A 12,435-nucleotide genomic window follows, 5' to 3' on the forward strand; every position below is an offset into this window, starting at 1 on the left:
ATAAACATTCTGTTTTCAGCCCTTGCTTGGTGCAATTGTTTCTTCCATGTTTCATCAACTTGCCCACAATTCTGCTTTGCTAAATACATTCCAGAGCAGTTTTTAAATGCTTCACTCTACTGCATTACCACGAGCAAAGAGGTTATCTTTATGCAAGTTCACTGAACAATTGGTCAAAGCTGGTTAAGTGCTAATTGCACAGTAAGTTACAAAGAGCACATCAACCTGAACATTTACATTGTGCTGAAGTACAGCCTGACACTGAGTTCTCTGTAGATGCGAGCAGGAAAAGAGGCTTGCTGCTACTATTGTACAGGCCTCATAAGCACCTTTCAAACAGTTTAGTAGGCCTGCAAAATTTAAGCTCGTTCGATTCCAAAAAGATGTCTACTGCAATCTGGTCCCTCTTCACCGTGCAAGATGCTGTCTAAGCAAAAAATATTTTACTTGCTTTTGCTTCTCTGGTTGGCTCTTGTTGTTCACAACTAAAATGAACTTAAACTGATTCCCAAGCTAAGTACCTCTCTTGCAGAACAAAATCACTACAAGCATGCTCACTTGATGAGCAAAAAACATTATACACAGAAACCATCAACAGTCACTTCACTAAATTACTATATAGAAACAAAGAGAAAAAAAGGCCGTCATTAAATAAAGTGATATGACTTCCACCACTTTGAACACATGATTAATCAAATCACCAAAAACACCTGTGGCATCACAAGAAGCTGACAAGAGAAAAAACCCCCCGCAATATAATGAAGAGGCCGCATTCGCAAATGGAGGAAACCTCTCTACCTTCGGATAAGGTAGCCACGGCATCGGACGACGCTGCAGTTACAGCTGTCCCGCTCACTGAGACTGGAGAGGAGTTAAGACTGGAGAGGAGTTAAAGGAACCTCGACCTCAAAGCGATACAAAAGCAGAGGAAAAAGGTTGCGGCCCCGGCAATCGTAACAAAGGGATCAGCGATGGTTTGGTTGGGCATGCTGGCAATAAAGAAATGTTTCAGCGGGCAATTTCAAGCCCCCAGATCCATGCCACTTTGAAACGGAATGTCGTGCTTCAGGCAGGCTGCGGAAAAATCTCATCAGAACGAAGCTGGTGAGACACCCGAGAACGGTTAGTTGAGGATAGATGACGGCAGATTCGCAGCGGCCCGCGACAGACCGCCAAACAGTAAGGAACCGAGCCCAGACAATATCGCAGAGGTGTCCGAAATTTCCAAAGAGCTGCTACCTGGCACTAACAGCAGGGCTCAAGGTGATTTGCAACACAAGGAAAATCGCGAATGCAACAAGCCTTTCGGAACTAATGGGTTAAGTTTTGAGGTTGCGGCTAGCGCCGACAGCTTCGCACTTGACGGCACCGCGATTACTGGAGGTGCGGGCGCGCGGAAGAAATCCGCTAGGGCTGCTTCGAAAAGGCGACGGCGCTCAAAGAAAACTAATTTGGGCAGTCGCGCTAAGAAGAAAAGGGTGCGGATCAAGACGCTTGTACGTTTACGGGCCAGCCAACCACGTAACTGCCCGAAACTGTTACCGCGGCTCTCAAGAATTTGGAGGCGTCGCATGAAGGCCAATTTGACAAGGCATCCCTTTGCAGTGCGGAAGCCACTTCCATCACTGTTGCAGCACCGTAGGAGTAGTTCTGGGAAAGGTGACGAGCAGAGTGGGCTGCAGAGAAGGGCGCGCGGCCACCAGACAAAAAGGGCGCCACAGAACGCGCACGTGTAGGAGGGGGACACGCAACCACCCCTTTGGGACACCTGCAGAGAACCATGAGAGGAGGAAGCGCCCCTTTTGGCTTAAGCTTAAGAAGCGCTTCCCTGGCTTCGGGAACATGTCCTGGAGAGGCAGAACTAATCAAACTCTCAACTTTTGCGAAGGGTAGGCTGGTAGCGTGGCCTTCATATTGCAACCGCGCAGGGCGCAAATAAAGAATGGAGGATTCCAGGAATAAATGCTCCCTGTATTCATTTGATTTTCGTTTTTTTTCCCAGTGGCAGAAAGGCGAAAGTTAACCAGGTTTTGAGACTTTTGCCTGAGCGCGTTCTGTACTTTTCGTGTTTTCTTGCCCTAAAGATATAGCCTAAAAACGTCTGCTCATGTAACCTAAAGTGCTGCACAGTTCAGAGTGCAAACGAGCACTGTAGCTGAAATCAGTTCGTTCAGAGCGGTTATCTCACCCACGCGATTATCTTCTGATGTTTTGTTCTGTTCATCGCATCGCTTATCTTGAGGTTCAATGCAAGTTGTATTCCAGCATGCACTTGTGCATACGTTTAGCTGAGCTGCTCATTTTGAGGGCATGCGCTGACGCGCGGAAGTATAGCTAAGGAACTCATGGGCAATTGTGGCGTAGTCACTTGCATGGAAGCCTCGTGTATACTTTGGGTTATTTATGTGAGCTTTGTTACGTGTGTTTCTGCAAGTGAACTTACTTGCCGTATTTGTTAGGTGCTACTATCCGCAGACATTGAAACGTGGGCGAAACCTCTGTTGGGCATTGTAGCTTAGGTAGCTGGCGTAAGCTCCTAGAGATGCTACCTTTTTACCTGCATTAAGTTTTGGAGTATGCTCCTGCCCCGGCACTCTTTTGTGGTGCACGATTGGCTCATTACAACCGCTGTAGTAGTATCTGCTGCCACGCAGAACAAAAAAGAAGAACACATGGTCAGCTGTGCTAGTTGCGAAAAGGAAGTACCTTGGGGCAAATATGAATGACCTCATTTGCTTCCTCAGTAGTGTGTTTTCGGTCCAAGTAATCTCAAGGGGACAATTCTATTTTCGTTATTATTGCTGCTTGCAATGGTTCCTGATATTTTGGCGCATTGTTAATTTGAAAAATGGTTGTTTGAACCTTGTGTACCAGATCGCCAACCTGCCTCTTGTTGCAGCGGGAGCAAAAACGGGGATAGCAATTTAGTTAGGTTGATTTGGATTATGGCCTTGTCTGGTGTTTGACGGGAGACAGAAGGCACTTGCTCGTGTTGGGTGTTGCCTTCTGCTAGTCGGTTTTTGCAAGTTGCAGAACGACCAACCATGACCAGTGGCGAGAAGCAAGCGCATCGGAACGACCTGAGCGAAGCTGGTCGGGGTGCCTTGGCGACAACGCGGTGAGCAGCGATCCTGGCCTGGCGAGTGGGACCTGGGCACGTGAAGCTACCTGGCGTTCGGACACTGGATGTGAACTTGGAGGAGACTGACGAACGTGCGCGCCTGGCATCCGAGCCACGTGGAAGCAGCTGGTCTTCCCAGCGCCTTATCTGATGGTGGGGATGCTGCTGTGCTCGGACAACCAGTCCGGATTCCAAATCTACAGGATGCAAAATTTCTCCTGTGAACGCCCTTGGACAAGCCTGGTGCTGCGCCGCGAGGTAACCGCGCCCTAACGCTCCCTTGACAAGCTCAGATGCTGCGCCGCCTGGCAGCGGCACACTATGAAGAAGCATCGGTGAGTGACATGTTCAAACGTGCAGCGAATTGCTAGACAGCCAGGCGCCGGTTCCCCTTTCCCCCTGGAAGTCACCGCGCGCGGCAGACTTGAAGCGGGTGGCCAGCGTGGTTGCTGGTTGGACCTCACGGACGGCTGTCAAGTGCTGGCTTTTTATTGGTCCGTTTGAGTGACGACCGTTTCTGGGGGCTATATAAGCCCCAACACTGACGCCTGGAGAAGACTCCGTTCTACCGAGCTCGATCTAGAGAGACGAACCGTGAGCCGTGTGCCGCTCACAAGTGGAGTGTGATGTGTGACGCGTTGGAGCCTCGCCGGATGTCACCGTGCGAGAACAGTCGCATTTGCCGTTATCTCTCGGTCCCCGTGCCGACCTCGTGCTGTATAATCCTCTGTACATAATTTATTAAATCCCTATCGTTGTTCTCACCGACGCCTGACTCGGAGTCTTCGCTACCGACTAGAGAGCTGGCAACGCTCTGTCACAAAAGGGGGGGGGGGGGGGGGGGGGGCAAGCGTTACAGCACCACCTCAAAGTCGCAACAGCAGTCTCTGCGCACGGCCACAAAAATTACCACGTGCGAACAAACCGTACGACAAGCAATTTGACGAAATAGCGTTATTATTAAACAACTTTAATCTTGACAGAACACATATACTTCAGCTCCTAAGCAGCATGCACCAGTACTCTGCACCATTCGTTTCGTCAAAACAATTACAGCTAGCTGTGAGTTGAATGATCCTCGGCTTGCTCTGTTGAGTGCTGGTTCTCTTCCTTAGCCGCCGCGGTGGTTTAGTGCTTACGGCGCTCGGCTGCTGGCCCGAAAGAGGCGGGTTCGATCCCAGCCGCGGCGGTCGAATTCCGGTGGGGGCGAAATTCTAGAGGCTCCGCCATGTACTGTGCGATATCAGCTGCACGTTTAAGAACCCCAGGTGGTCGAAATTTTCGGAGCCATTCACTACGGCATCCATCATAGCCTGAGTCACTTTGGGTCGTTAAACCCAAATAAACCTTCGCTGACGGACGAGACGGAAGAGGAGACAGACACCAGGCACCAGAGCATGTGTCTGTCTCCTCTTCCGTCCCGTCCGTCAGCGCTGCTTCGCCCTACCGTTCAACATGAACAAACCAGCCCGACTCAGCCTTCTCCTTGGACCACAGCTATACACAGGCCCTAATTTGACGTACGTATATGAAACCTAATTTGCGATACAATAAATTTCCAGAATGAAACAAAAGCGCTGTTCGCATTTAGAATGTGATTATTCGAATTCCAGGGAAAAAATCCTAACTGCTCAGACTGGTTTCCATTTGGTTACAGCTGGAATCAACAAGGAATTGTTCCATTACCAGTTGGGAACTTTCGCACACATCCATGTATATAGTTCATTTAAATCTGGAAGGCAGGTATTGTGACTTAAAGCGGCGCATGGGCTATAAGAGACGCCATAGTGAAGGACTCATCTGCGTATCAAATTAAACAACTACAATCAGCAGCTAAGACGCTGTTGACCAAGCGATGGTTCACAAAGACAGCTCGCCGAAAACCGCACCGTCCGCTGCAAAGCAGGAGACAGAGTGGGCCGGTACCGCTTCCTCCCTGCACAGGACGCGAGTCAGCTGTGGAGAGTGGATCAGGGCCAAATATCTTACTGCCGCTTTGCCCGATGCGATAAAGCGTTAGAGTCCATCGCATCGGTGCAAAGACTCGTGCAAAGATTCGGTGCAAAGAGCCAATGCAAAGAATCGTTGAGAATTACGCCAGAGTCCAAGAGACACTCAAAGAGCTCTTGCAGACACCAGGTTAATTGACCGAAGGCAGCAAGGCTATTTTTAGAGGTTACGATCGGCTTTTGCAGAAATTTTAAACCTTGTTGGGTATCCACATTTCCGTAGCCTTCTTTGGGCGTTATGAAGAATTAGCAAGGGCTCTCCAGAGCTCAACATATCGCGCAGCAGGTGGAAGAAAGGCACCAGAGGCTCTCTGCAAGGCGAACTCCCAGTCGTGCTCTGAAACTGCGTTTGAAAACCTGTGGCAGCACACGAGCACAACAGCAGCGCATCTAGGCCTGAAGGAACCTGGTACATCAAGGCCGACAAAACCTCCTGCGAGGTATGTGATGACTTAGAGACCTGTCCAGCCAGCTGAACTTGACGTTAAGGCCGTGCTGTGCAAGGAGTATTTCGCTACTGCCGACTGAATCGTAAGTGAAATAAAACAGAGTTTTGAGCAGCCAGGCATGAAACAGCTCGTAAAACTACAAGACATCTTAACCAGAGCCGCTGGAGGTAGTCGGTACACAGCAAATGAACTAGAGGTGGCTTTGGGAGTGCATGCAGTTGATAATGACTTGGGCAGACTGTTGGCGCAGTTATGCTATTATCAACTGTTCTAAGCAGTGCTGATTCTGCCACAATTCTGGGCATTTTGGAGATCCTACAAAGGAATTGCAAAATATTCGCGAGCTGATGGTTGAGGTCATGAGGTATGTTCAGCTTCTCTTTCCCAAACCAGCGTCTGCCGCTTCTGGGGAACGCTCTTCTAGTGCTCTGCGCAGAATCAAAACGTATTTGCGCAACTGAACGACTCAAAAGAGGTTATCGTATCTTTAGATTTTGCCTATACACAAAGAAAGAATGGCGCTCCTATGATTAGAGGACGTCATCAGGGAGTTTGTGAGCTGAACAGCGAAGCGAGCAGCAACCTTTGGTCCCGCCTAAGCACCTAAATAGAGCAGCACTGTCCGAAATGTTTGCTGCTTGAGTGCAATATTGGTAACTGTATACATGTACTCTAGCGTGTTTGCTTGTATTGTTGTATTTAAACTGTTGTTTTATGTTATAGTTTTGTTCATGTGCGAATGCCTGTAAATTTGTCAAACGTCAATATGAACGCACTGAAAATTCATTTTGTAATTTTTTTCTTGTTAATGCTTGTATAATATGCACCATCTAACGATCAAAGAAAAAAATTTTTTTTCACGCAGTTAATTGTTCTCTCCCGAGCCAAACTTGGACTGTAATATCTGAGAAACCTATGTACATAAACAAAAAAAGTAAAAAGGAACACGTTCAAGCCCTCCTACTGAAAATATACTTCCGGCATCCCTGCAAGTGTCGGACTATGAGTGCATTCCACACGTTCGACGATGTAAACGTCTGAGCAAATATAACTGACAGCTTATGCGGGAGATATACGAGGCGTACATCATACATAAGAAGTGTTCAACCAGTGTAAACACATCATCACTCATGTTTGAATAGAAATTCACTATCTGGATAAATAATCACGACAGATGTGACAAAATGATGATTCCAGGACTTTCCTTATATGTATTTTGGATGATGTTGCCTGTATTTATTGCGAGCAAAGCAAGAATTCCTCAGCCGTTAGTCATTGCAGTTCTTGTCTGTGTCCCGTTAGCCTGCACGCTATTTTGACAAGACTAAAATACTGTCACACATTCTCAAGAGAGTCTAGATCTGGAAAATGACCACAAGGGGTTCCAAGCTGATGTTTCCTTTCTGCACACACCCTTGAAGAAATATATGCACACAAAATCGTCACTTGGAGAGCACAAATGCTAGCTGGGACATCATAATGTCCCATAATGTCATAATGTCCCAAAGCAGCTCAGGCTATGAGAGACGCCATAGTGAAGGGCTCCAGAAATTTCGACCACCTGGGGTTCTTTAACGTGTACTGACAACGCAGAGTACACAGGCCTACAGAATTTCCCCTCCATTGAAATTCAACCGCCACGGCCACGATCGAACTCACATCTTTCGGGTCAGCAGCCGAGCGCCATAACCACTGAGCCACTGTGGCAGAGTCCATATCAAACAAGTCAGGTGAATTTGTTACTCTGCAAGGGGTTCTGGTTCCTTTCTTTGAGGCATACATGCACCACGTAGTAAACTGAAGTACATACTAGATACATAGAATGAATCATTTTGCAAATATCGCTATTGTAAAATGACGTTAACGAATGGCCACATTCACCCTTCGGACAGATCGGCATTTCATCTGCCCTTACACATGAAACATGAAAATACAAGCAGCCAGATGAATGAATGCATAAATTTTTCCCAGAAACTTACCAAAGGTGCAAACAGTGATACCACTCCACACTGCTCCAGTTGAGTATGGTGCGCCACTTAGGAGCAGCAGTCTCCACATGGGATGAATGCCTGCAGCAAAAATTTGTTACAAAGCAATGTAAGATTGCACACAAGATTCAAAGTAAATGGCATGATATGGAACCATTACAATCATGCAAGCAAAACAAATATCATTGTACCTACACTGCAATATTGCTCGAGCTACAAAAATATTATAAAGGCTGCTTCAAAACAGCACACAATTGGCATTTAAATGTCATTGGATCATTCCAAGCCAACTGATCCAGACTTGGTACTCGACCATCTTGGATTTCTCTTTAAAAAATAATGGTTTATTGCATTACTATGGCAAACATTACCCACCTTGATTTTGGCAGATTAAATTTTGACTTGCTGTGGTGCCATCTCACGTTTGCAAGTGGTAGCAAAAACCTAGTCTTACAAAAAAGATTTGTAAAATAAACATTCTAACACATGACTGTGAAACTTTCATTATATATATAAAAGCATTACACTTTCATATGCAGTGAATTGAGCTTATTTTGTTTCAACTAAAACATGCAAAGTACATTATATAAAAATTTTAAAGTCTAATCTTAAATTCAACGTTCTTGCAGCCATCATTCGAACTTTATTTCTAAGCTGTAAAGAAGGCAAAGAAAGCAATAAAAATGTTTCAGAGTGCAAAACATGCAAGATATGCGAGCAAAAGAATTCTTAAGTTGAGAAAATTTGCTTTCTCAGACATATTCAGCGGTCAATTGCATAATCAGGTGATCTTAGTAAAATTACGAAAGATGGGAAGTTGCACGGCACCATTTAATGGCATTTATTTCTATAAGTTTAATCACAGCACTTTTTGTTTTAAGAGAGAAACAATTTGCAAGTTGAGCCCCTGTGTTCTATATCGACAGCACATTTTGCCGCCGGCTGCAAATACACACAAAACCAACACTCCATTGCTCGAATACAATGCTGTGCTGGGCTTCCGATGCTGCCAGCTTTGGCAATGCAGAAACCTGATGAAGGGCACATTTAAAAAGGTGACAATGAAGTGGCCGCATGGCACAACGGCTATTGTACCTCCGCACAAATGGTACTGAGCCGGGAAACACACTTTGCAGTCTGACCAATCAAAGTTAAGATCTCTGCAACCAGGAAAACGATTCCAATCTTTCAGTGCAATGGGCTTTTCGCCCCGTCACATGGTAAGGGTGCTTGCGACGGCATTGGTGGAACTGTGAGGCCCTTGGCAGTGATGGGAAGTATTCAGAGGCCGTACAAAGGTCAAATACTGACCCTTTGTGTACATGAGTGAGGTGTAGAAAACTATCGAGCATACTGTCAGGGTGCCCCGACAAATCATTCAAGAAAACAAAGGTGAACTCACTAGTCTGTTTACAAGAGTGTTACCATTAAATGGAATACGCAAGTTTCACCACATTAAGCTTTTATCTCTCTCTCACTGGCGCATGCTGGACTTGCATCATGCTCAGCAACCAAAGAGTTTAAAGTGACAGAATGTCAATGAACATGCCAGCGGACCTTGCAGAACCAAAATATCAGGAGCATCCACTTGGAGCACCATACAACAAAACTTAAGTGCCTCCTTGATGCCGGCTGTAGCATGCACTGCAGTGACGAGCAAGCAGCGAGCGATGCTGGGGTTGAACGCAGGGACTCAACTAGAAAAATTATGTTCTCGCCTAAAACAAAAATTGTTCGCATAAACTTTTAGAAAGAAATGCCACTGCACTTAGAAGATAAACGAGAACCACCTCACTGAGCAATTGACGGATGAATATGCCTCAAGAAGAGAATTTTAACAAATTTGTTTTTGCTCACAAGCATTATGTTTTTCATATCGGCTTCTTTGCTTTTTGAAAAATCCAGACAAATAGCTGAGATGACTACTATGAGAACATAAATTAGATAAGAAGTTCCAAATTTCCATAATTTTCTACCTTCTTTCATGTTTTATATTACAACCAAAATACAAAACATGAGTTAAATTTATTGGATATGAAGCACAATGTCTTTTATTCATATGAAAAAGTTTCACTCATGCATCAAACGTTTATTTTTTACAAGTTTTTTTGTAAGAGTAGGCTTTGCTACCGATTGTAAACTTAAAATGACGGCCATGACACGAAACATTTTTGTTCTGCCAAAAACAAGCTAGAAAATCTTTGTGATTGTACACAGTAAGACATGATTTTTTTTCTGTAAGAAATCAAACGCGGTCGAGCGCAGTCTGATGAATCAGTTGGCGCAGAATGGCCTCATTCGGTGTAGCACAGCAATAAAATACATGACCAACTTATCACCAGGTATAGTGCAGCATTTACATGGGTCGAAATATTGGCTAGACTGTAAGAAGCTCTTGTAACGGCAAAAAAGTGACATGAACAAATTCTAGAGACTAAGTGGCACATATAATTAGAAGAACAACGTGAGAGAGGCAAAAAAAAAAAAACATTTCATCTGAGGGACATTCGAAATATTGCCAAGAAGACCCAAATTAAAACGCAGAACAGTCCAAACCAATAAAAATAGCCACGATTTAAGCAGTACAAGCTCTCTGAATGGCGGCAGATACAAAGCACACACGTGCAACACTTCCCAACTTCTGCAGTAGTGCCCGCTCAAAAATTTCACTGGATACTTTTCCATAAATCTTTAAGAGTAGAGACAAAATTTTGGATGCATTTTTTCTTCGGCGTAATGCACTGTTTTCTTTGTTGCGATGAGAGTCACAAAGTGGAATTCTCCTACGGCAGCAGAATGATTTAGAATGAATTTTTTTTGTGTTTTTCGGTTTAGGTCGCAAAGTAGCTTTGACGTACAAGACGCAATCAGGTCAAGTGAGGCGTGCAAAAACAGTGATGTAATCACTGCTTGTTCATTTTTTGTCACTCTAACATTTGAACAGGCTTGCAAAAGAGTAGAGGTGAATTAAAACGACGAAAGCAGTGACCATACCAGTTTTTGTATGAATCATGTGGCCTGAACCAGCCTTGTAAGTCACACCATTGTTTGGCTGCTGGAACCAAAACCGAAATAAATTCGACTATAAATTATTTACCACATGTTGCAGCAATCCAGTAACGGTGTACTTTTTTTAATGCACTGCACGTAATTCTAAAGAGAGAAAACCCAAAAAAATTTGGGATCTTTACTTTCTCAAAGGGTAACTTCAGGAAGTTTTCGAATATTTTGATTCAATGAGCGTATCTCATTCCTTGGACTCCTCTGTCTCCGACACAAGAAGCTATTTCTCAAAATTTCAAGCGCAACTATTTTAAAGCAGCAAACCGAACGTCAGTTCTCGGGCAAGGACAATGCTCTGGTCGATGCAGCCGATTATTTGGTCGATTACAGTAGCCGACGGGTAATTCAGACTCTAATAACACCGACTTGTAGGATATTTCAGACCCCGATGAGGCACCGTCAGTCACCCCATAGAAAGAAGCACATACATATTCGCGACGGATATTTCGGACTTCAAAAGCCCGAAAGTTTGATTTTTCGGACTGATTTCAGTCTCCTGCGGGCCAAAATCGGCCATCTTATCGGCTTTTTGCCGGTGCAAAAGGCGCCATCTTGGATTGAGGTGGATTTACGCTGCAGTTGGATTGGCTTGACATACATTCGGTACCTCATTGCTGCCAGTAGAGGTCCCTGCGATCTCTGACACTTCGAGGTGGCAGCCGGATTGTCCCCGCCGTCAGCTTGCTTTTGTCGCCGACGTTGTTGCGGGCAGTTATCGTTTGTCCTATACGTTGAAAATTGGTTGGTGGGGGAAGGAAATTGCGCACGAGCTATCTCACATCTCAGCGGGAAAGGATAAAGGAGGGACTGAGAGAAGAAGGGAAGAAAGAGGTGCCGTAATGGAGGGCTCCGGAATAATTTCGACCACCTGGGCATCTTCAACGTGCACTGACATCTCACAGAACATGGGCGCCTTTGCGTTTCGTCTCCACCGAAACACGGCCGCCGCGGTCGGATTCCAACCTGGCTACTCCGGATCAGTATCCGAGCGCCCTAACCACTGAGCCACCGCGGCGGGTCTCATACAGTCTCGCCATTCGCCGTTTCGTCACTTGGGTTTCTCTGACCACATCGACAGAGTGGCGCTCAGTCTTCACGAGTTTACATCCGTTCGCCGTTTTGCGATTGCGTCCGACAGTTCCACCGCTTTGACCGAAAAGTGCCTTATCTCTGCATGTGTTTGACGAGCGGTGTGGTGTACACTTGGGTTGTGGACAACATGGCCCCGCCGGGTCCCTCAAAGAAGCGTAGGAAGTATTCCAACTAAATGCAATGACCTTGCTGTCTAGCGTGTACAGTGAAATCACAACTTTGGCGCAAATACAGGTGCAAATTGTCGCCAGCAAGAAAAAATTTCCCCCAAGGTAAAATCAGTGACATTTTTAAGCCGATTTCATCTCAATAAAGTGATCTTTTGTACTTCACGGATTTTTCGGACTGTTCGATTATTCTGACCATTTTTCGGGTCCCTTCGTGTCCGAAAAATCGGTCGGCGAATGTATTCACAAAACGCTCGTATGTGCACTGAATGGCTGAAATTACCACTGTCAATGACCCCATTCATAAAATGCCTTAGACAACCTTATAGAAGTCTGAAAATTGGTTCTTGATGTAGCGAGTGGGTAGTAACGCGCGGTTAATGCTTGTGATGTTGCAAATGTATTGTGCTCACAGAAGTCACTGGAACTGAGGCCATGGAAACGGCAAAATCAAAACAGATATGCAAAGGAATGCATTTTCGCACAGGCTACCAAACTTGGAAGAAATGATCAGGATTGGGAGGAAAACTTAGAGCAAATGCTTCA

General features: G+C 45.5%; 1 protein-coding gene across 2 annotated transcripts in view; it reads right to left on the reverse strand.

Annotated features, from left to right (window-relative positions):
- The window catches only part of LOC144111941 (uncharacterized), a 54,011-nt gene that overhangs the window by 5,959 nt on the left and 35,617 nt on the right, over positions 1 to 12,435 (reverse strand). For both annotated transcript variants that reach the window (XM_077645037.1, XM_077645038.1), the window contains one exon: positions 7,559 to 7,648. In XM_077645037.1, the coding sequence (XP_077501163.1) occupies positions 7,559 to 7,648 (90 nt within the window). The remainder of the gene's footprint in view (positions 1 to 7,558; positions 7,649 to 12,435) is intronic.

The sequence above is a fragment of the Amblyomma americanum genome, unplaced genomic scaffold, assembly GCF_052857255.1.
Source record: "Amblyomma americanum isolate KBUSLIRL-KWMA unplaced genomic scaffold, ASM5285725v1 scaffold_19, whole genome shotgun sequence".
In the NCBI taxonomy this organism is placed as follows: domain Eukaryota; kingdom Metazoa; phylum Arthropoda; class Arachnida; order Ixodida; family Ixodidae; genus Amblyomma; species Amblyomma americanum.